At 45.0% G+C, this 25,120-nt stretch overlaps 1 protein-coding gene across 3 annotated transcripts in view; it reads right to left on the reverse strand.

Moving 5' to 3' along the window:
* Positions 1 to 23,087, reverse strand: part of LOC129838755 (bridge-like lipid transfer protein family member 3B) — a 43,376-nt gene extending 20,289 nt beyond the window's left edge. For 2 of the 3 annotated variants that reach the window (XM_055905914.1, XM_055905913.1), the window contains exons 1-13: positions 22,617 to 23,087; positions 13,081 to 13,243; positions 10,656 to 10,694; positions 9,890 to 9,981; positions 9,499 to 9,688; positions 9,262 to 9,402; positions 7,836 to 8,003; positions 2,936 to 3,122; positions 2,593 to 2,676; positions 1,965 to 2,126; positions 930 to 1,039; positions 708 to 849; positions 258 to 454 (exon numbers count right to left, since the gene is read on the reverse strand). In XM_055905914.1, coding sequence (XP_055761889.1) covers positions 258 to 454; positions 708 to 849; positions 930 to 1,039; positions 1,965 to 2,126; positions 2,593 to 2,676; positions 2,936 to 3,122; positions 7,836 to 8,003; positions 9,262 to 9,402; positions 9,499 to 9,688; positions 9,890 to 9,981; positions 10,656 to 10,694; positions 13,081 to 13,243; positions 22,617 to 22,660 — 1,719 coding nt within the window. In that variant the 5' untranslated portion in view covers positions 22,661 to 23,087. The remainder of the gene's footprint in view (positions 1 to 257; positions 455 to 707; positions 850 to 929; positions 1,040 to 1,964; positions 2,127 to 2,592; positions 2,677 to 2,935; positions 3,123 to 7,835; positions 8,004 to 9,261; positions 9,403 to 9,498; positions 9,689 to 9,889; positions 9,982 to 10,655; positions 10,695 to 13,080; positions 13,244 to 22,616) is intronic. The other variant, XM_055905915.1, reaches the window with a different exon arrangement.
* Between the last annotated feature and the right edge of the window lie 2,033 nt (positions 23,088 to 25,120).

Here is a 25,120-nt window from a genome sequence, read left to right on the forward strand (position 1 = left end):
ATACATACAGAGGTCATCAATGTGTACAAGATGACTAATGAGCATCATTTCCAATCTGTTGAAATGTAAAGACTATGCGCTTACAGAAATGGAGTGTGTTGACCTTTTCAAGGGCTTTTTTCACAGCTATGGTAGCGTTTGCATTTCTCAAATGACTGAATCAAAGTGTCCAAGTACTGAATATGAGTGTGTGTGATTTGAACAGCGACATAACATCATGACAGAGTGTGTGGGTGTGTGTCCTTTCTGCCCTCTACCTTGAGCATTAGTCCGTCCACCCTGATGTCGATGTGCTCGTCAGGCTTCTGTTCCTCGTCATTGAGCTTGTAGAGCTCCATGAACTGTTCCAGGCTCTGCCTCAGGTCCAGAGCAAACAGGTTGCACCACACCAGGCTCCTGGGGTCCAGCACCAGCTGCAGCGCATTCAGCTGCACATACAGGTTGGGGCAAGGGACTGCAGGAGGTGGGGAAGAGAAGAGAGGTTGGAAACTAGAAGGGGTGGAGGGGGAAGAAAAGAGAGGTGGCGCACTAATGCATTCACCTTTCCCTCAGCACAAACACACCCGATGCACAAACATCAAGTCAAGACTTCAAACAGTTCAATCAGGTAAGTTAGCGCTAGGCTGGAATAAAACCTGTACACCCTGTAGGATGAGGGTCTAGGAACCAAAAACTAGGAACTGAATGAGAGTAGGAACCAATCTTACTGGGGTAGTCCTTTCCGTCAGGGAAGTAGTATTCGGTGAACTCGACGTGGATGGCAGGCATCTCAGGAGGGAGGTACAGGGACTTCTTATTACAGGAGATCATGGCCTTAGGGCTGGAGCGACGCTGGTCTGCTGTGGACACCTGATACACACACACGGGATGAGCTCAGTACGCAAAGTGGGTGGATCAGATAGGCACGTCAACTGTGTGCATGTGCTGACCTGGTAGATGCTGAAGTCAGCTATCCTGAGGACAATGGAGCTGGACAGGAGCTGCGTCTTGGGGGTCTGGGGAGAACTGAGGATACTGGTAGAACTAGTACTGATCTTACCTAGAAAGGAGAGGTGAAGAGAGGGGGAGGGAGAGAAAGGATGGTAGGGAGAATAAGGAAACGGGGGAGAGAAACGGGGAAAAGAAAAAGAGACCCAATCAGACCACCTGCCACACTGACGTCGTCTCAAAAGGTGTGTATCACCGCACACCGCGTGCGCACACCATCGGTTAGGGGGGTACCTGGCTCTAGGCATGAGAAGCAGCACTGTGCCCGCCCCCGTGCCCTCACCCTCTCCCGCACCCTCGCTCGCACCATGGCTCGTGCCCGCACCCACCCCGGGGGTAGGTCGTCTGGCCCCCTAACCACCACTATTCTTCCTCTTCCTGTCTCGTCCTGCCCTACAGGACCATACACACTGTCCCTAACACTGGAGACACTGGAGGGATACCTGGACACTGGAGAGGGGGGACACAGAACTCAGAGTGACTAGGCAGTGTGATGCTAGGGAAACCAACACTTCACTTCATTCCAACTCTAGGGGCTCATCTAAAAATTACCCACTTAATGACATCAAGTGTATTCTAGTTCAGTTGAATGTCAACTGTCTAACCAACATCACTCTTCATGGGCTGCTGGGACAGATCCTTATAGTTGTTGAATAAAAAGTGAATTAGGACAGATGCTCCAAAAAAATACAGACAGATCCTTATAGTTGTTGAATAAAAAGTGAATTAGTACAGATGCTCCAACAAATACAGACAGATCCTTATAGTTGTTGAATAAAAAGTGAATTAGTACAGATGCTCCAACAAATACAGACAGATCCTTATAGTTGTTGAATAAAAAGTGAATTAGGACAGATACTCCAACACACACCTTTATTGGATTACTATGTTTCAATCACATTGAGGGAAGGTGTGTGTCTGTGTGCGTGTTTACAGTACTCTGTGTGGGTGCGTGACTGCGCTGCTCTTTTGTTTACCGTGCTGTGGTGAGGTGTGACAGTTGGCCAGGCCCTCCCGGTCTCTCTTGGCGGTCTTCAACATCTCCACATTAGACTTGAACTCCTCCAGTAGACTGCTGGCCCAGCCCTCCCTGGCCTTAGTGGCCTCACTGTACTGCATCCAGTGGAGACAACTCTCACCTGGAGACAGAGAAACGAAGGGGAGACAGGACAGAAAGCAAGAGACGAGGGAGAAACCGTTGTCTAAGTACCTACTCTTGTCACTAATAGAGGTGGTATACAGACAGACAAAAATACATGTTTTGTGGTGTTGAGAGATCAGAAAAATCACTATTACTCCCATCAGCTATGTGGCAGTTGAGGGTGGTTGTGTAGAGGTTGTGGTGGTGTTTACCTGCTCTGTGGGAGGGGTTGTAATGTTGTAGGGTGGTTGTGTAGAGGATGTGGTGGCATCTACCTGCTCTGTGGGAGGGGTAGTAATGTTGTAGGGTGGTTGTGTAGAGGATGTGGTGGCGTCTACCTGCTCTGTGGGAGGGGTAGTAATGTTGTAGGGTGGTTGTGTAGAGGATGTGGTGGCGTCTACCTGCTCTGTGGGAGGGGTAGTAATGTTGTAGGGTGGTTGTGTAGAGGTTGTGGTGGTGTTTACCTGCTCTGTGGGAGGGGTAGTAGTCCAGGGTAATGTGACTGAAGGAGAGCTGCATGGCCCCACCGGTTATCCTCTTATTGATCACTGGAGAGAGGGTTGGGAGGGAAGCAGGGATGCATGGAGGGAGGGAGGGAAGGAGGCAGAGGCAGAAGTTAAGGTAACGCACAAAGGTCCAATGTGCGTCAGAGCCCAACTTAATGTGTAGGTATCAGACAGTCGGTCAAACATCTGTCTGAAGTTTGTGTGAGGTATGTGTGTGTTTTACATTTGTATGTGTGTATTAGCAGGTGTGTCTAAGTGCTATGTGTCTGTGTACACGTATCATACGTCTATGTGTATGTACCTCTGTCCTTGGCGTGTATGTCGTCACAGATGTGCAGGTCGAGGTGTGTGATCTGCAGGTGGTGGGAGGTCTCACACACGTCGAAGGCAGTGAACAGATTTGCCATGGTGGCGCTCTGGTCAGCCGCTGTGCCTGACGACACCTGCTGGCTACGCACCTGCTGGGCTGAGGGGGGCGCCGACGACTCCTGGATACAGACCAGAGACCGTAAAAAATACAGACACAGATGCAGACACCAGCACAGAGCCATATGGAGATGCAGACACACAAATAAAATTAAGTGAACATCAATTTTATTAGTGCATCCAACTAGTGTTGCTTGAGATAATGGCGCCGGAGGGGATTTTTATGGGCTCCTAACCAACTGTTCTATCTTGTGTGGGTTTTTTCACATCGTTTGTAACATGTTTTGTACATAATGTTGCTGCTACCATCTCTTATGACCAAAAAGAGCTTCTGGATATCAGAACAGGGATTACTCACCTCGAAATGGACAAAAAAAAGATATATATATTTTATGAGTCCGACACGAAGGATATACGGCTTCTCCGAGACCAGGCCCAAATCCCTGTCATTCGCATGAAGAACAGACAGAAATACAGGGCGTAATATATCTGTAATACCTACATGTTTCAAGCAGACCACCATAGTCCCTGTGCCCAAGGACACTAAGGTAACCTGCCTAAATGACTACCGCCTTGAAGCACTCACATCAGTAGCCATGAAGTGCTTTGAAAGGCTGGTCATGGCTTACAACAGCATCCCGGGAAAGCCTGGACCCACTCCAATTCGCATACCGCCCCAACAGCTACACAGATGACGCAATCTCAATCGCACTCCACACTGCCCTTTCCCACCTGGACAAAAAGGACACCTATGTGAAAATGCTGTTCATTGACTACAGCTCAGCGTTCAACACCATAGTGCCCACAAAGCTCATCACTAAGCTAAGGACCCTGGGAATAAACACCTCTGGAACCTGGACTTTCTGACGGGCCGCCCTCAGGTGGTAAGGGTAGGAAACAACACATCTGCCATGCTGATCCTCAACACGGTGGCCCCTCAGGGGTGCATGCTCAGTCCCCTCCTGTGCTCCCTGTTCACCCACGACTGCGTGGCCAAGCACAACTCCAACGCCATCATTAAGTTTGCTGATGACAAGAGTGGTAGGTCTGATCACCGACAACGATGAGACAACCTATAGGGAGGAGGTCAGAGACCTGGCAGTGTGGTGCTTGACAACAACCTCTCCCTCAATGTGAGCAAGACAAAGGAGAGGATCGTGGACTACAGGAAAAGCAGGGCCGAACACGCCCCCATACACATTGATGGGGCTGTAGTGGAGCGGGTCGAGAGTTTCAAGTTCCTTGGTGTCCGCATCACCAACAAACTACCATGGTCCAAACATACCAAGACAGTTGTGAAGACGGCATGACAACACCTTTCCCCCCTCAGGAGACTGAAAAGATTTGGCATGGGTCCTTAGATCCTCAAAAAGTTCTACAGCTGCACCCTCGAGAGCATCCTGCCCAGTTGCATCACCACCTGGTATGGCAACTGCTTGGTCTCCGACAGTAAGGCACTACAGAGGGTAGTGCGTACGGCCCAATACATCACTGGGGTCAAGCTTCCTGACATCCAAGACACATATTTATTTATTAAACGTATTTTACCTTTATTTAACCAACTAAGCCAGTTGAGAATAAGTTCTCATTTACAACTGCGACCTGGCCAAGATAAAGCAAAGCAGTGCAACACAAACAACAGAGTTACACATGGAATAAACAAACATACAGTCAATAACACAATTGAAAAGTCTATACAGTGTGTGCAAATGAGGTAAGATAAGTGAGGTAAAGCAATAAATAGGCCATGGTGGCAAAATAATTACAATATAGCAATAAACACTGGAGTGATAGATGAGCAGAAGATGAATGTGCAAGTAGAGATACTGGGGTGGAAAGGAGCTAAAAAATTAAAAATAACAGTATGGGGATGGGGTAGTTGGATGGGCTATTTACAGATGGGCTATGTACAGGTGCAGTGATCTGTAAGATGCTCTAACATCTGGTGCTTAAAGATTGAGAGGGAGATATGAGTCTCCAGCTTCAGTGATTTTTGCAATTCGTTCCAGTCATTGGCAGCAGAGCACTGGAAAGAAAGGCAGCCAAAGGAGGAATTGGCTTTGGAGGTGACCAGTGAAATATACCTGCTGGAGCGCGTGCTACGAGTGGGTGCTGCTATGATGACCAGTGAGCTGAGATAAGGTGTGGCTTTACCTAGCAAAGACTTACAGATGACCTGGAGCCAGTGGGTTTGGCGACAAATATGAAGCGGTGGCCAGCCAACGAGAGCATACCGGTTGCAGTGGTGGGTAGCATATGGGGCTTTGGTGACAAATCGGATGGCACTGTGATAAACTGTATCCAATTTTTTGAGTAGAGTGTTGAAGGCTATTTTTAAAAGACATGACCGAAGTCAACGATCGGTAGGATAGTCAGTTTTACGAGGGTATGTTTGGCAGCATGAGTGAAGGATGCTTTGTTGAGAAATTGGTAGCGGATTCTAGATTTAATTTTGGATTGGAGATGCGAGTCTGGAAGGAGAGTTTACAGTCTAACCAGACACCTAGGTATTTGTAGTTGTCCACATATTCTAAGTCAGAACCGTCCAGAGTAGTGACTCTGGACGGGCGGGCAGTGATCGGTTGAAGAGCACTCATTTAGTTTTACTTGCATTTAAGAGCAGTTGGAGGCCACGGAAGGAGAGTTGTATGGCATTGAAGCTCATCTGGAGGTTAGTTAACACAGTGTCCAAAGAAGTGCCAGAAGTATACAGAATGGTGTCGTCTGCGTCGAGGTGGCTCAGAAAATCACCAGCAGCAAGAGCGACATCATTGATGTACACAGAGAAAAGAGTTGGCCCGAGGATTGAACCCTATGGCACCCCCATAGAGACTGCCAGAGGTCCGGACAACAGGCCCTCCGATTTGACACACTGAACTCTATCAGAGAAGTAGTTGGTGAACCAGTCGAGGCAGTCATTTGAGAAACTAAGGCTGTTGAGTCTGCCGATAAGAATGTGGTGATTGACAGAGTCGAAAGCCTCGGCCAGGTCGATGAATACGGCTGCACAGTATTTTCTCTTATCAATGGCGGTTATATCGTTTAGGACCTTGAGCGTGGCTGAGGTGCACCCATGACCAGCTCGGAAACCAGATTGCATAGCAAAGAAGGTACGGTGGGATTCGAAATGGTCGGTGATCTGTTCGTTAACTTGGCTTTCGAAGACCTTAGAAAGGCAGGGCAGGATAGATATTGGTCTGTAGCAGTTAGGGTCTAGAGTGTCTCCCCCTTCAAAGAGGGGGATGACCGCCACAGCTTTCCAATCTTTGGGGATCTCAGACGATACGAAAGAGAGGTTTGAAAAGGATAATAATAGGGGTTGCAACAATTGCAGCAGATAATTTTAGAACGAGAGGGTCCAGATTGTCTAGCCCAGCTGATTTGTGGGAGTCCAGATTTTGCAGCTCTTTCAGAACATCAGCTATCTGGATTTGGGTGAAGGAGAAATGGGGGAGGCTTGAGCAAGTTGCTCTGGGGGGGTGCAGGGCTGTTGACCGGGGTAGGGGGAGCCAGGTGGAAAGCATGGCCAGCTGTAGAAAAATGCTTACTGAAATGTTCAATTATCGTGGATTTATCAGTGGTGACAGTGTTTTCTAGCCTCAATAAGAGGTGCTCTTATTCTCCATGGACTTTAGTGTCCCAAAACTTTTTGGAGTTTGTGCTACAGGATGCAAATTTCAGCTTGAAAAAGCTAGACTTATCTTTCCTAACTGCCTGTGTATATTGGTTCTTAACTTCCCTGAAAAGTTGCATATCGCGGGGGCTATTCGATGCTAATGCAGTACGCCACTCGTCAAAGACTCCAGTCACCCAAGTCATGGACTGTTCTCTGCTACACGCACGCATGCGGTACAGGAATGCCAAGTCTAGGTCCAAAAGGCTCCTAACAGCTTATGGACTAACCTGTACCCTCGCACCGGTACCACCTGTATACAGCCTCGGTATTGTTATTGTGTTACTAAATTAACAAAAGTTAAAAATAAAGTAAATATTTTCTTAACTATTTTTTGAACAGCATTGTTGGTTAAGGGCTTGTAAGTAAGCATTTCAGGTCTACTACACCTGTCGTATTTGGCACAAACACAAATGTATAAGATTTTTATGAGCGAAGGAGTGTGCAGTGCTCATTCTCACCAGCAGATGGCATAGCCTGCCACATGTAGGTCAGAATGCTAAAAGCCTAGTTTGAACCAGTACATGAATAATGGAGCGCGAGAGCAGCGCAGGGAGAGAGCAGCGCAGGGAGAGAGCAGCGCAGGGAGAGAGCAGCGCAGGGAGAGAGCAGCGCAGGGAGAGAGCAGCGCAGGGAGAGAGCAGCGCAGGGAGAGAGCAGCGCAGGGAGAGAGCAGCGCAGGGAGAGAGCAGCACAGGGAGAGAGCAGCGCAGGGAGAGAGCAGCGCAGGGAGAGAGCAGCGCAGGGAGAGAGAGACCATATGGCAGAGAGACCGCACAGAGAGAACCAAACATCCTTTCCTGGAGCACAAGGACTAATTACCAGACCATAACAGAGAGAACGAGAGAGATGGGGGGGAAGAAAGCGGGAGGGAGAGAAGTGTAGACAGAAGGGTACATGACTGGTGCGAATCATTTCTCCACTGTAGGTCTGTCTGACAGAGGAGTGACTAAGCACATAGCTAGCTGCTTCAGTTAAGTGTGTCTGCCTATCTGTGTGTGTTTCCTAGCCTGTGTGCGCACACGTGTGTCTACCTGCCTACGTGAGTGAGCGTGTGTGTGTGTGTGTGTCCCTGCCTACGTGCGCCTGCATACGTGTGTACCTGGTCCTCGGTGGCCATGCTCTTCCTCTGCTGAGCAGACTTGTCCATGGCCTCGCTGAGTGACTTGGCGTACTGGACCATGGCTTTGAGCTGGGAGTCAGTCAGCACCCACAGCAGGTCATCTAGGATCAGGATCAGCTTAGAGGCCACCACGTTACAGTCCTTGGACTGGAGATAAACACATTCTACATAGATTATTACATACAAAATACACACATTAATACTCATTATATATAGACCACACAGACACAAATACATGCTTTATACATACAGGATACAGACACACCACGTTTCAGTCCTTCATCTGAAGATACAAACATTACTTCCCATGTTGAACCAAGACAGTGTTAATCGAAAGGTGCATTCCTCAATGGGAGATCTAATAAAAGTCAGACTGTCTGAAAACACACACACTCCATATCCATGCCTGACTGTCTGAAAACACACACACTCCATATCCATGCCTGACTGTCTGAAAACACACACACTCCATATCCATGCCTGACTGACTGACAACACACACACTCCATATCCATGCCTGACTGTCTGAAAACACACACACTCCATATCCATGCCTGACTGTCTGAAAACACACACACTCCATATCCATGCCTGACTGACTGACAACACACACACTCCATATCCATGCCTGACTGACAACACACACACTCCATATCCATGACTGACTGACTGAAAACACACACACTCCATATCCATGACTGACTGACTGAAAACACACACACTCCATATCCATGACTGACTGACTGACTGACTGACTGACTGACAACACACACACTCCATATCCATGACTGACTGACTGAAAACACACACTCCATATCCATGACTGACTGTCTGACTGGATGAAAACACACACACACACTTTTATCTGTTCAAACACAGTGGCTGCAGAGCTTGCTGGTGTGTGAGATGAATATCTGTTTACTGAAGCTGATTCTGCAGGCTGTTGGCCCACAGTGTTCTCTATTCTATTAGACCAAGGACTGTTCTGAGTGCGTGTGTGACTGCGCCGTGTGTGTGTGTGTGTGTGTGTGTGTGTGTGTGTGTGTGTGTGTGTGTGTGTGTGTGTGTGTGTGTGTGTGTGTGTGTGTGTGTGTGTGTGTGTGTCGTACCCGTCTCTTGAGGGCAACTGATCTTGGACTGGTTGGTGATGAGGCAGATGTGTGTGCGTGTGACTGTGTAGTGTGTGTCCTACCAGTCTCTTCAGAGTGGCACTGATTTTGGGTCAGTGTGTATCAGTGTGTTGTGTGTGTGCGCTTCCGTGAGTGTGCGTCCTACTGGCCTCTTCAGAGTGACATCTAATCTTGGACTGGTTGGTGAGGAGGTGGGTGTGTGTGTGTGTGTTGGCACCTAAGTGTGTGTCTGTATTTCCTTGCCCGCATGTCTGCATGTGTGTGGCGTATTGTACCCGTCTCTTCAGGGTGACTCTGATCTTGGACTGGTTGGTGATCAGGCGGATGGGGGCACTCAGCATCTCGTTCTGGGCACTCTGGATGGCGTCCGCCTCGATGCGGATCATCTGCCAGCTGATCTCCTTAAACGTCAGTATCTGAAGGGCACACAGGTAGCCATGGTTACACACACACACATTGGGTTACCGTGGTTACATTCACTTCCATGCCATGTGGGTGCACTGCATACACACCTCTCCTCTGTGTGGGTCCTGTATGCGTGTGAAGCGGAGGTCTGACAGGCTCCAGCTGGTGTTGACAGAGTAGACCTGCAGCTGGCTCAACTCAAAGGAGGCGTTGAACGCCTTGGCACTGATCTTCACCACGATGGAGTTGATGGACAGAGAGATGCCCTCCACCACCTTCTCAGCAAAGCCATACTCACTGGGGGAGTGGGGGAAGAGGAGGAGGTAGGCAATTGAAGGCTGGATTTGGATGAACTGAATGCAGGTTTTTTTAGTAAAGTATTTTTTCAGCCCCATCGCACGAGGACAGACAGACACCATACACTTACTCACTCATGCACACACACACAACTACCCTCTGAAAGGGGGGGAGAAAGAGAGAAAGAGCACCAGCTCCCACCTTTGCCCAGATGCCGTTGCTATGGGAGACGGGCCATTGGGAGGGCGGGGCTCATCACAGGTGCTCATCTCCATTACCACCTTGTCCAGGGTCTGGGAGGCAGAGAGATGCAGACGATTACCACACACACACACCAGGGCTCGACATTAACGGTTGTCTGCTTGCCCGTGCAAGTAAAAAAAAAATGCCGGACATGAACATGGATTAAGTTGGAATGGACAAGAAAATAAAAAAAGGTTTGGGATTTTTGCACAATGAGGCTATCAGAAGTGGATGAGTGTCATCCAGATGAATGTGTAGCACACTGGCCTCAATCTCTGCAGAGCACTTCAGAGGAGAATTATTGTAGGCCTTTATTGACAGGCGCGTGCGGTCTTTCAATCAGTCACGAGATGTTTTTGAGATCGAAGCGAACATACCCGCGTGCACACATTTGTTGATATTTATTGCTAATTAATGATTTATTTGCCCAGTTATAGCTCATTTTTGGTCAGCAGGGCAGTATTTTACTTTGTGGGGAGTTAAGTGCCTTGCTCAAGGCCACAACGGCAGGAGATGGTGTATAATACATGGGATCAGAGAGCAGCAGCCTTCCATTGTCAATACCAGTGATAATAATGAAGGTTATTTTGGTTCCTTGCTTCATACAACATAATTCTCAGTCACCTAATTTCCCCATGTTGTTTCAGGCCTTTTTTTGGGGGGGGGGCAGTGGCTAAAACAGTTGTAACGTGTCAGCAATAGGGGGAAGGAGGGCGGAACTTACCAGAGAGATGGGGTGGGTCTTCAGCTTGGTCCACGGGATCTGTCATGAAGACAAGAAATTAGAGTCAGCCAGTCAAGCGCAGAATAGTGACAGTAATATTGGTTCAATATCATACACCTGCAATCTAGTTGGCCCAACAACATCGGCACAGCCAAAATATGATCATATTTTCTTGTATTAAACCTATACGCTAAATACAGTCACATATTCCTTACAGATTTATCTGAAATGCATACGACTGCATCTATTCCTGAAATAAATTGAATCGCTGCGAATGTAAATCAGCTGAAATGAGAGAGCCAGGCTGAGAGAATGAATCAAGGAGACAGTCTAGAGAAGCAGTCAGAGTGCCAGCACATTCCACTCCTCCCCAAACTACACTAATCCCTCGGAGCAGACCCGCTTAATCATGCCCGTGTCAAATCAAATAGCTTTTACGCCAAAGAGTAATCTGCAGATTTGGGCATTTTCATCTTCCCCCACAACGAGTGACTCCCCGTTAAAAGGCTATAAACACTGAAATAAACATTTGGATATGTGGCGCTAATTGAATTACCACACTAAAACTGTATTTGACTTCTTCAGTCATTGAACTGAAATGGTTTAGCAAAGAGCCTGCACCTGTAGGTGAGGTTGGAGCAGAGATTTAGACAAGGAAAGGAACAGGTTTTGGGTGCCTGAGTTGTGGGTTTGTGTGTCCCCGCTCCAATGAGGATGGACATGTGTATTGAAACAGAATATGTTGTGTGTGACTGTATGCGTGTGGGTGTTGGAATCTAAATCAGACAGAGTGATCTCTAACACTTAGTCTATAGAAGAGGACTTAAACTGCAGCTGTGGGACCCACACACACTCCTTTTCTCTCTAGATCAGTGGGAGCTATTAGATATAGGTTCCGCTTGACCCAGGCCCAGTGGTCCTCCCGGCTAAATGGCCCAGGCCCACTCGGCTAAATGGCCCAGGCCCACTCGGCTAAATGGCCCAGGCCCACTGGTCCTCCCGGCTAAATGGCCAAGCCCACTATTTCACTGTTCCTATTGGCTAGATGACCAAAACTCTGTGACGCACTGGCCAAACTCCAAACTGAAACGTGGTGTGTCTGTATCCTGTATGTATAAAGCATGTATTTGTGTCTGTGTGGTCTATATATAATGAGTATTAATGTGTGTATTTTGTATGTAATAATCTATGTAGAATGTGTTTATCTCCAGTCCAAGGACTGTAACGTGGTGGCCTCTAAGCTGATCCTGATCCTAGATGACCTGCTGTGGGTGCTGACTGACTCCCAGCTCAAAGCCATGGTCCAGTACGCCAAGTCACTCAGCGAGGCCATGGACAAGTCTGCTCAGCAGAGGAAGAGCATGGCCACCGAGGACCAGGTACACAGACGTGCATGCAAGCACGCATTACCTCAATGATTGGGCCATTACGACTGCAGCATTGCACCAAGGACAATGCACAGTGAGTGTGACACTTCAATAAACCTAAGTTAGTGACTCAATGGGCCTCGTTTAGAAAAACAGAGAAACAGACAGAACTTAAGACAATTTCAGAAGACAAAACTTTATCCTTTCAGTTTCAATGCTGGGCGGCTCCCCACTCCTTTTGTTAGAATATATTGCCTGCTATGTAAAAGGGAAGGACATGAGACAGAGATGAGATGAAGTCCTGAGACAGCAGAGATGAAATACAAGATAGAGAACCATTAGGGCAAAGAAAACAGAGGGGGTTTCAGAAGAGGAAGGAGGAGAAGCTATCACTAGGAAAAGGCTACAAAAAAAACTTCCCACAGTGACACAATGGATAGATATTGTAAAATAAATACACCACATTGAGCGTATGACCTTTAAGAACTCAACAGGAGAGAGGTCAAGAATACTGGGAAAAATGGGTTTCGTACTTGGAAAAGGTCTAATTCAAAGATGTCAATGTAACTAATATGATGATATGATGATGAAAGTATGACGTGCACTGTAACTGCCAGATCTTTTTTGCTGTTCTTTTATTTTACTTTATTTGTACTTTCTTTGTGTTCCTACAATAAAAACAAAGTATAAAAAAAAGAAGAGGAAGGAGAAGGCTGGTAGTAGAGAACTGAGTAACAGAGTTTGTTGTTATTCTGCTCCAGTCACTATCTCCAGGGAGTGTCAGATGATGTGCGGATATATACATACACACAGTTCATCTCAGTGCACTTCTATATCCACCGCTATCATTACGATGGAGACAAGGGAGAATGAAAGAGAATGGGAGAGAGTGAGATTGCGGGTGAGAGAGGGGGGTGGGCAGGGGGAGAGAGATGAGGTAGCAGACAGTAAAATTGAAATATGGACTAAGATGGTGGGGTTCATCTGAAGAGCGGGACAAAGTGCGAAAGCACTGCCCAGAGTGCAGGTGTGTGTGCGCATGTCTCCCTCTCTCTTACCCGGATGGCAGCCTTGTTGCAGCCCACTTTGTTGATGGCCAGCCAGGTGGGCAGGTCCAACATGCTCTGCAGAACCTCCTCATCCAGCTCCAGGTTGGTGAGCTGGCCCTCGCCCTTCAACGTGCTCAGGTTGATCTTGTCTGGGGACAGGTTCTTAGCAAACCTGCAGGGGGAGGAGGAAGGAGAGGGAAAATGAGTATTGTTGTTATTCATTCAACATCAAGGAAAGAAGCCCTTAACATACATCATCATAACTACAAATACAAGACATCCTTGCTTTTGGGAGGGAGAGACTAAGCGAAAGATAGGAGAGAGAATTGCATTTAACCTGTCTTTATTGGCACAATTCATTAGAGTACAATCCCCCTCTCTCCCTTACCACCAACGAGAAGAGAGAAAAATAAAGGCAGAGAGCAGACAAGAAAGAAAGAGAAGAGAGAGTGATAGTCTAGAAGAGACAAGGGAGCCAACCAAATCCCCCTGTTAAAAGTGGTGAGCAAACTTTTGGAAAAGATTTTTTGATCAATTAGTTATTTTACAGAAAACTAATTAAGAACAGACTTTCTGCATACTTATTGGGAAGGGCACTCAACATGCTCGGCACTGACAAATGACTGATGATTGGCTGAAAGAAATTGATATTAAGATAGTGGGAACTGTTTTGTTAGACTTCAGTACAGCTTTTGATGTCAATGATCATAACCTATTGCTGAAAAAAACATAGGTGTTATCGATTTGCATCATCTACCTTATTATGGACTGAGAGTTACCCTTTTAATAAAACTCAGACGGTTTTCGTTAATGGAAGCCTATCTCATACAAATTCATTTCAGTGTGGTGTACCGCAGGGCAGCCTGCTAGGGCCATTGTTTTCTGTTTTTACAAATGACCTTCCACTGACCTTGAATAAGGCCTGTGTGTCTATGTACGATGACGACTCAACAGTATACGCGTCGGCTACAACAGTAAAATAAATAACTGACACTCTTAACATTGATCTCCAGTCAGTTTTAGAATGGGTAACTAGCAATAGGCTGGTGCTCAGTATCAAAACTAAAAGCATAATTTTGGGGAGAAATTACTCTCTCAACGCTAAACCTTGTTTAAATCTATTATTGAATAAGGTGGCTATTGAGCAAGTTGAGACTAAACTGCTGGGTGTAACCCTAAATAGCAAGCTTTCATGGTCGAAACATATAGACTCAATGGTTGCTAAAATGGGAAGAGGTCAGTCCAGACAGATCCTACGGGCCCTAGTTTTGTTGCACCTTGACTACTGCCCAGCTGTGTGTTCATGTGTGGCAAAGAAGGACATAGGTAAATTGCAGTTGATTCAGACCAAAGCAGCACGTATCACACTTAGATGTACACGGAGGGTGAATGTCAGTAACATGCACGTCAATCTGTCCTGCCTCAAAGTTGAGGATAGATGGACTGCATCAGTATTGGTCTTTGTGCGAGGTGTGATGTGTTGAAGGTACCGAACTGTCTGTTCATGCAGTTGGCACACAGTTCAGACACTCATCGGTACAACACATGCAATCGGAGGTCTCTTCACAGTCCCCAGGTCCAGAACAGAGGCTGGGAAACACAGTGTTAAATAGTCATGACTACATGGAACTCTGCCACCCCAGGTAACTCAAGCTAGGATTAAAAACAGATAAAAAGAACACCTAACTGCACAAAGGGGCCTGTGGAGAGACAACCATGTTTTATATACATCTTGTATTGTAATTTGCACTGTACTATGTATTAGACCTAGATATTGTGTATATACTGATATGTAGGCTAGGTGGGATGTTTTAAATGTATGTATTTCAGTCCTTGACTAATAATGTTCTGTACTAGGTCATGTTTCATGTGGACCCCAGGAAGAGTAGCTGATGCTTTTTCAGCGGCTAATGGGGATCCTAATAAATAACAGTACCCAGAGGAGAGGCCAGAGAGTAAAACAGAGAGAGATGAGGTAGGCCTATAGGTATGTTATGGAACATTATAGAGTTCTGCTGAAAGTCAAATTACAGACTTGGAAAAGAGGGAGACAGTGACATGTCTGCTGCCTCTTAAAACCGTACTCACGGGTGTGTGTGAACTTTGGGGTCACACTGTCTCAACTGTAAGGGTTTCCCAACTCATATCTTTCATCAAAGGTTGCACAGCCAATGAGAGTGTGTGTGTGTGTGTGTGTGTGTGTGTGTGTGTGTGTGTGTGTGTGTGTGTCTGAACCTATTATTATTTGACCATGCTGGTCATTTATGAACATTTGAACATCTTGGCCATGTTCTGTTATAATCTCCACCAGGCACAGCCAGAAGAGGACTGGCCACCCCTCATAGCCTGGTTCCTCTCTAGGTTTCTTCCTAGGTTTTGGCCTTTCTAGGGAGTTTTTCCTAGCCACCGTGCTTCTACACCTGCATTACTTGCTGTTTGGGGTTTTAGGCTGGGTTTCTGTACAGCACTTTGATATATCAGCTGATGTAAGAAGGGCTATATAAATACAATTGATTTGATTTGTGTCCTGGGTGCGCATGGGCGGGTTTCATCGCTAGGCCCCGCTCAAAGCTCCAACACACACTGTGCCCAAGACCTTGTGCCATAGTCCCTAGACTCCCTAACACAGTTTGTGGTTAGTAGTTAGCCAAACACCCACATACCAGGCAAAGGGTCATTGTCCTAATTACTGTTTACAGATAAAGAATTCCCAGTAACTCACCGCCGGATTTAATCAATCCACATTACACACAACAACCTGTGTGTGTCTGTACACCACAAGTGTGTGTGTGTCCATATACAGCCTGTTTGACTACGTTAACTCTCATTTTATCGATCTACATTACACCACAACCTAAGCACGACGACACACTGTCAACACACACACAAATGTTATTGAAGCAGACTGCCACAGTTTGACTGCTGTAATCTTGTTAGCTACCTGGTTGGCAGGCAGCTAATCTGACACAGATAGATAGAAGCACCATGCTCTTAAATAGAACCAGATCTAAAAGCTCCCAACTGTGCTGCAACATTCAGCCAACATTTAAATAACATCCTTTAACCAATATTTTAATAAATCGCTAGACAGATTCACAACTCTGATACAACCGATGGCCTGGTAACTTATATAGCATGATTCATTTGGCCCACATCACAACCCATAGGCTATACCATATTGAAGACAATAAGATGAAGTAACTTTACACACTGATCAGAGGTCAGTTTTCACTCTTCATCCAACTGTTGAGGTTAGGATTGGGGAGGGTAAGCTGATCCTAGATCTGTGCTTTGGGTCAGCAACTCCCTTTCTAGTAAATTATTCATCCAGTCAAGACTCAGAACAGCGTGAGGAGCAGAGGGGCAATGTGAACGTTCCACACACACAGAGAGAGAGCGAGCTCTGGTACAGTGAACTCTTATACTTTGGTCAGTTGTGTTGCTGACTGTGGCCATAAGGAAGTAGCAAGATCCGATCAGTTTCTCTGGCCTATCGCACGCACGCCCACACAGAATGACTGGAAACAGCTCATTAAACTTCCCCTGCACCTACCTCATTCCTGATCAAGCTTTTGTTTAGGTAGTTCCCTTATATGGGCTAACCTTTCTAGATCTTACATGGGCTAACCTTTCTAGGAGATCTTTTTAAAATGTGGGCTACCTTTCTGTCGACTGGGTTTTAGATGTTCCATGACTAAATTGGGTGCTGATCTTTGTTGGCTGTTTTGCTCAGTCTCAAATGGGACAAAAAATTATTTAAAAAACAGTAGAAATACCCTAAAACATTGTTTGAATCTTCCCTAGAGTAGAGGTATTAAATAAATGATTTTACAACCGAAGTTGAAGGAGACTAACTGGATTGAGGTGGATGATTAGGTGGCTGAGGTATTAGGCGAGGCCAGGTTAAATTAAGCCAAGGCACTAGGGTTAACACCCATACTCCTCATTTATATTAGCATGATTCACCCACTCTTCACCATCATAGCTGGTGTTGGTGTGTGTCTGTATTTGTATTACACACACAACTTTTGGCCATGGTCTCCACAGGTTTTGTAATTGGGGCCTGTAAGGCTAACCTTCTCCCTGCCTCCATCAGAGCCATAAATATTACATTGCTCCGGGGCCCTGTGTGTTTGCCATTCAGTTGGCCACACGATTCGTTGCTGATGTGTGTATTGTCGTCGGACCCACAGGAGATCCCCCACCTTTGACTGACTCAATCTAAACAAGGGATGACAAGGTCACTTTGTCTGGCGCAACCTTCCTCAGGACACACAGACACACATGTGGGTTATTCTTTGAGGGATAAACCAGTCGCTTGGCAGAACTTATTCAATTCAGTAGTCTCTGCAAAGATAGAAAGTGTGTGTGCGCGCGTGTGCATCCATTCTTTGGATTAAATTAGAAAATCACCTTGATTAGATGAACCTATGATCTAACTGCAGATCTGTTTCTGTTCTCACAACTCACTGGAAATAAACCAATGAAACCTGCCCTGGTGCTGGAGTAATGGCCTTTATTTTATTAGGCCCAAGTACAACGCTTGTTTCCAATCTGACAACACGGTCTTCATTGAGTTGGCGTGTGTGCTCCTAACAATGTCTTTATTCTATTAAACATGTGTCCATTATCACAACACTGCCTTCTGTTAGTGTTTTCCTACTGTTTCAGAGTCTATTCTATGAAGTGAACTAGTATAGTGGAGCATCCATTTTGAAAACACTGTCTTAAGTCTTCTAGTTAATGTCCTTATATCATGTGTTCCAATTGGTTTCTTCTTCACTATCAAGTACACTAGCATCCATTTTGGATACACTATTTTCTATGAGTTATTGTGTAGAAAATAGGCCTTGTTTCTTTATTGCAAATGACACCAAAGTATTTAAGCTAGTAATGTAGACCTAACTCCACAAAGGCTGTGTGTTAAACAGTTTCCCTTCGAGATGCAACTCATTCCATTGGTCACTTTTGTTTCCTGTGTTGCTTTTGACTGAGCCAGCAAATCTGGTTAGCACAAGCAGGTTTGAATGAATAAGGAAATAACTGAATTCCAAAACTTCAGCACCTTTTTCCCAAAGCATGTTCCTCAGTCATTTTTGGAATGTTCTTAGATTAAAACACCAGACTCTTCCTAGCCAGCCCCTTTCCCTCTCAGTCTTCTCTCTCTGACCCTGTGGTTATTATTTTGTATTTAGCGGCTGTGTGTCACGGTGTGTGTGTAGGTATCCCTCCATCTATCATCCGCCCATCAGTCCTGTCACATTCCTGCACGCATCATCAAGCCGTGCCACAGACACCACTAGTTGAATCAAATGTGTTAGTGCTGGCCTGTTCACCAACAGTTAACAGGTCCCCTAGGAATGAAATGTTGAGGAGTAACACTGACATAGCCTGCCAGACAGAGGAGAAGGTAAGATGTAGAGAGAGAAAGAGATGGACAGATACATAGAGAAAAAGACAGACAGGGGGCTGGAGCTGAGCATGTGACTGAAGCAACGTTGACACCTGATCACAGTGAGCCTCAGTAGAATGAATATTTAACACAGCACAGGGCTCCCAGACACACTCAATACTGACTGGACCACACACACAGGCCCAACATCGCTATGTGTGTGTTTTCTTTAAGGTCACATCAGTGTGTGTGTGCGCGTGTTGTTTATGCGTGCACGTTTAAGAGTCTCTGCGTGTGTGTGTGTGTAACCCCAGACCCTGCTGTGTCTGGCCCTGGTCCAGGGCCATGTCGATACCTGAGCCTATTGGTTTAATGGAGAGAGGGACATCTTTATCAACTCACCCTTGGGACCACCTGAGAGCAGCACACTGTTGGTGGAAACACCTCACACCACCATCGTTGCAGATAGAAACACTCCTAGTATAGCGCGGACATGATGTTATCCTAGTCTACATGACAGAGAAGTATGGCTGTTCTACATTATACATTTCTATCTGAACATTGATATGTTGCACCTCATTGAGTGGAACCCTGGTGAATATGCCCTAAGCATTGACTTTGCTTGACATCACTATAATGAGCAGTGGGTTTGGCTTCTTCCCAGCAGGTCTGCTTCGAATGCACGACCAATCACGTAACGACCCTAGGAACTGATAATGACATAATTCCCCCGGTCCTGCTGACGCTAACAGTAATGTGCGCACACACACACAATCCAATGTTATAGGACACTAAAGCTTTGTTCACATTGCCAGTTAGAAGTGATTCAGATCCTATTTTGTTGAATATCCGATTCAAATCTGTTCTTTTTCCTGCAGTCTGAATTGCTAAAAGCACATGAAATTAGTTATTTCAGGCCACATTTCAAACCACCTTCATAGGCGGTTTGAAATCCGATACAAATCTGATTCCTGGCCATGCGACTTGTCTGAATGGTCAAATCCGATTTATTTGCCTTTAAGTGGTTTTCAGACTTAGTAGCTATCTAGGAACAAGATATGCCTAATGTTGACAGTAAAAAAAAGTGGTAGCTAACTAGCTTGTTAATTGTTTACAAACAATTGAGTGAATGTGCTAGAAAGCCAAACAGCTACTGTTACCTAGCTAGCTAGTTGACTGCTGTGGCTAGCAAAAATGACTAATTTTTCAAGTTGGATCATCTTTACCTTGAGACTATAAAAAAAAGCGTTCTTCCACTAGGATTTTAAACATTCAAATCAACTGGGACACATCCATGGCAGGCATTGTTGTCACTTTAGATTGATACATAATTTCTAACTGATAGGAAGCACCACCATCAATCAGTCTACACCACTGCACAGACCCATCATTACTATGAATACTAGCTTACCCATGTCAGCAAATGTCTGAACACACACATCGGATTTGGTCATTTTTAACTTGCTATTTAGACAGTCAGTATTCCAAAACGGATTTGAAAAACAAAACTGACTTGAGCATTAAGGCCTACAGAAATGACAGTCATGGGCTGTGTATGTAAAACTTGGCTGTGGCCATTGTTTGTGGGACCATGAAGGGCACAGCAACCATTAGCCATCAAAGCCTCTGCCTTGCCACAAAAATAGCAAGGGCTACACTGGTAATACTGAAAGTCAAGGGCTTTTGTTCACAATGCATTGCTGGTAGGAAGCAATGCATTAAAAAGCCCAATGCACTTTCCTCTTTCTAAAGCTACAACACTTGTTTAACTGCATTGTGTGTGACTACAACAAAGCTTACTGTTCTAGGTCAATCCAAAAAACAGTTTGCAAGTCATTCATTCTTACCCAGCCAGTAACATGGGAGGTTCAAACTACATCTAAAAGGTTCAAGGTTTTATCTAAGCTTTTATTTTTTATAGGCGTCATTATGTGTTGTTTAAAGCCATTTTTCTAGGAGCTACAGGTGTAAGGACTTGAATGCTCTTGGATCATTATTAGTCAGTTGTAGGTAGGTTCAACTGAATGTGATGGGCAATTTATGTTACAGTATTACAGAGAAGTTCTCCATTTAGAAAACAATGGGTAAGGATTTCAATGAACTTCCCACCAGACACCAACCTGGAACAATAAATAATGCATGTGCCTAGCTGAAAGCTGTCGATAACAATGGGTAGGACAACTGATGACTGTGTTGCAAACATAGGGACTATATTGTGTAGACTCAGTCTCAGGTGTAGTCTTTTCTCTCCATGACCCGTGAAAAATATTTCACACTTCACTAGCTGATTAAAATGTGTCTATTAATCCTTTATCAAATACTTGTGAGAGGAAAAGGTGGCACAAAACTTTGCCTACTACAACAACCAAGGCCTCTATCTTCCCTGCTCAATGTCCATGGTACTGGCAAATAAACAAGGCATGTGTGTATGAAGTGTACAGGTGCTTAGTCATCTCTATGCTGTGGAAGGTGCATTATTATCCCAAGCTGCTAATGCAAGCAAGAGCAGACGGACATACATACACCCCCGGTGCAAGTAAATACAGTAGAGCAGGGGTGTCAAACTCATTCCATGGAGGGCCGAGTGTCTGCTGATTTTTGATTAAGACCTAGACAACCAGATGAGGGGAGTTCCTTACTAATCAGTGATCTTAATTAATCAATCAAGTACAAGGGAGGAACAAAAACCTGCAGACACTCACCCTGCCGTTGAATGATTTTGGCAAATGTGCAATAGAGCAGAGTTCCCCAATCTCTGTCCTGGGGCCTCTCCGGGTGCACATTTTGTTTTTTGCCCTAGCACTACACTGCTGATTCAAATAATCAACTTATCATCAAGCATTGATTAGTACCAAATTTGGGAAACCCTGCAGTAGAGCGTAAATTTGGGTGTATTCCACTCAGAATGGCTCCCGAGTGGCGTCACTACAGACACCCTGGTTCGAATCCAGGCTGTATCACAACCGGCCGTGATTAGGAGTACCATAGGGCTGCGCACAATTGGTAACGCGTCGTGCTGGTGTAGGGTGTCTTTGTAAATAAGAATTTGTTCTAAACTGACTTTCCTAGTTAAATAAAGGTTAATTTGTTTTAATAATTAAAATGGCCCAAAGGGACTTAACTTTCCCCGATGTGGCAAACTGGTCTCAGAGTATTTCGTAATATTCTGCACGGAAACCCGAGACACTACATTTAGTATGATATGTAACCATACCAAAATGTAACATAAGACAGATGGTTACTTAAGGCAAAAACTAAAACGTGGGGTGGTTGGTTGGTCCGGGTGGGCGTATAGCGTGAACGTGTAGCAACTCGAAAGGTTGCGAGTTTGAAAATCATTATGGACAACTTTTGCATTTTACCAACTTTAACTACTTTTTAGCTACTTTGCAACTACTAAGAGTGTTAGATAACCCTTCCCCTAATCCCTAGCCTAGTTAAAGTTAGCGAGCTAGTCACCTAGCTAGAATTTGTAACATATCATACGTTTTGCAAATTCGTAATATATTGTGTTTTGGGAATACACAACATACGAAATGGGTGATGTATTACTTTTTAGATGTCCATACCATACGAAACGTAACATAACGTTACTAAATGTTCTGAGACCTGGTTGGATGTACTACTAGCTGTCAGTTCAGTACGTGGCGTGTTGGCCTCTGCCAGAAGCTTATGCTGCTAGCTAGCTAACCAGTGTAGTTTACCTGGCTAACGAGGTGGCTAATGACAATCATTGATGTAACCTAGCAAATAGAAAACGTTCTATATCTGGCTAAACAATGATTAACGGGACATAGCTAGCCAGCTAATGTTAACGTACTGGTGGAGCCTAGACTAGGAAGATTAGTTGCGTTAACAACAATACGCAAGGTTAGCCATAACCAGTTATCAAACAAGCCAGTTAGCTAGCTAACTAAACACGACAGACACCGGCCTGTTTTTGGCAACCAACAACAACAAGCAAACTTGCTCGTAACTGGCTAGCTAGCTAACTACGCTAACCAAGTTCAGCTGCGCAAGCATAGCGAGTGCCCCGTCAGTGGCCTCCCGCGCGCTATGGCGCTGCTAACGCTAGCTTGGTTCCCAAATGAAACCCCTTTGGGAGTTAGTTGTATTTTGTCTCTCCGCCTGGTTCATATCGATTGACACTGACCTGGAGAGGTGTTTGAGGATCTGTTTCTTGATCAGCCCAGCCATGACCGCATAAATTATTTATCCCAGCGATGCAGTTCAAATTCTCAATTCCGAGTCAGGGTGCATTTTTTGTGGTCTTTGTGAGGCTAGCCCAGTTCTCGAACCCTTCCCACAGGGATTTGACAGGGAAAAACAAACCTCCGAGACACAGCTAGCTAGCTTCAGAAGGCAAATAAGCCATTACAACTAGTGCTAAAGTCCATCTTCACTGCAACAGCACCTGGAAACACGGCCTGTGCTGTCACAACGTCTGATGGGCGGGCGCCGACCAAAGTCAAAGATACAAGACTTGCGGGCGGAGCATGGATGACTCAGGCATTACGTCAGCATTGTCCCATGTATTGTTTTATTTTAGAAGTGAAACCGCAATTGCCTTTTTTTTACTGTGGCAGTGTACATCCGCACGGGGAGATATTTGGGGGTGGGGCCGCTGCGATTGTTTTCGCTGACGGGGGTACCATCTACCTGTGAGTGCAGTTCCAGTCTCCTCTCGAAAGACTGTCATTCAGTGACCTCTGGTGGACAAAGGCATGGAGAGGGGTCCAGCTGCAGCTGTCATCTATCAGGCCCATCACCTCTCAGGCCCCTCTCTAATGCCAGGACCATCACTTCCGGGTCTGACACATTAAGCAAAATATTTTTTTCTGTTTCCCACAGAGAGAATAGCGTCTAAAAGACTGACAACTCACTTTCGGTCGAAACTAATACACAATGAACGGTGCGCAGTGTCCTTCGCCCCCACGTACATCTGCTATCCAACACATCAACAGATTACACACCAATTTTAAGATAAAACATTGCACAATGATTATACTACAATGACGGCATAGCCTAAATTTAAAACTCTGATAATACTTTTATTTCCCTTTTGACCCACATTTTTTTGCATAGACAGTCAGGGGAAATTCATTATATCAAAGTATCAGTAAAACACAAGCATTAAGATCCCCGCAACAACGTGTACAAGCTGTAATGATATGCTAACATTCATTCAGCCATTTTGTCAGTATAGTCATATCAGTGAGTACGTTTACATGCATGGCAATAATTAAATATTAAACTTACTATAGCAGTAGGCATGAAATAGTAATGTAAACACCTTACACTGCTTACTGTATCTTAATCAGCGTAAGGACACAATTGAAGTAAGCATATACCGATTAAAACACCCGGTTTTCTGAGCAATCTTTCAAATTGTTAGAATATGTAAACACCTTAATCGACGTTCCAGCAGTGTATTTGATCTGTGCATGTGCTAGCACCACCCGAGCAAGGCTCTCTCTATGGCGTGAATGAAGTGAGTTTGGAACAGCTGAATGTATGCGTCTTAGAAGTATTTTTCACATACAAACTTTATATGTCCGAACTAAGAATCAAATACGCTTCTCAAAAATAACATGTCTCTGTGATTGCTGATTTTCTGCATGTATCAGAGCTCCATCAGGTAGCCTGATTTTAGATGTGTCCATATACATAGGATTATTAGGGAAATTGTTATTCTTGCAAAGCATGTAAACGTTTTAATTGAACTATTATATGAATATGACTAGCCACAATAATCGCTTTATTGTGTGCATGTAACCGTACTCACTGAGGGGTCCTGGCGTTGGAGGGGAGCCTGAGATATTATGTCCAACCGGTACTCGTCCCACCAGTAGGTGGCAGTATACAGAGGGGCCTGAGAGATGATGGGCCTGAGAGTCTGCAGTTAGACTCTATTGGACAACGGCCAAAGTGTTTGGAGTGTACAAACATCAGATAACTAAATCATCCTGCAACTTTTATCAAACCTTTAAAAACACGTGAAAACAATTATTTTGTGGCAGATTAATACAAAACAGAGCGTTTTGTTATCCATTTTGTGTCAAATTTGCATTTGTTTTTTAATTTGCATTGTGGTGCTAGCTAAATGTTATTGAAACTATTCAAATGTCCAACTCTAGGTTTGCAGTTTGCAATCGGTGACAGCAATCCCATCATGATTTGGAGGGAACATAGCTACACAGCATAGGCAAGTGATTAGGTTACGCTGATTAAGTAATAGTATGCCAATAGCCTAATGACTTCGGCACAATAGAAGAAATTGAAAATATGCCTATTTGTTAATGGTAAAAATATATATATTTTATTTTACATGAGTAGTTGTTAGCAACATACCTTGGCTTGAGGGAACTCTAGGAAAGGATGTCGAGGCATACACAATAAGCCTACTCTAGTTGCCACGTATGAAGGGAGGAGCAAATTAGAGGGGAAAAAACTATCCAACAACCCCTCCTCTTTACTGTTGGTACAGTATTGAAACAAATTACATCAGTTTATTTCTGAGATCATTATTTTTCTAGACATGTTTAGGCTATCCTATACCAGGATTTTGGCTTATATAAACAGGGTTTGAAAGACATGAAACATCAATGGGCCTAATTCTATTATTCCAAATAAATGGGCCTAGTTTTTTCCTCAACT

This window comes from Salvelinus fontinalis, chromosome 39 (genome assembly GCF_029448725.1).
Source record: "Salvelinus fontinalis isolate EN_2023a chromosome 39, ASM2944872v1, whole genome shotgun sequence".
Classification (NCBI taxonomy): Eukaryota; Metazoa; Chordata; class Actinopteri; order Salmoniformes; family Salmonidae; genus Salvelinus; species Salvelinus fontinalis.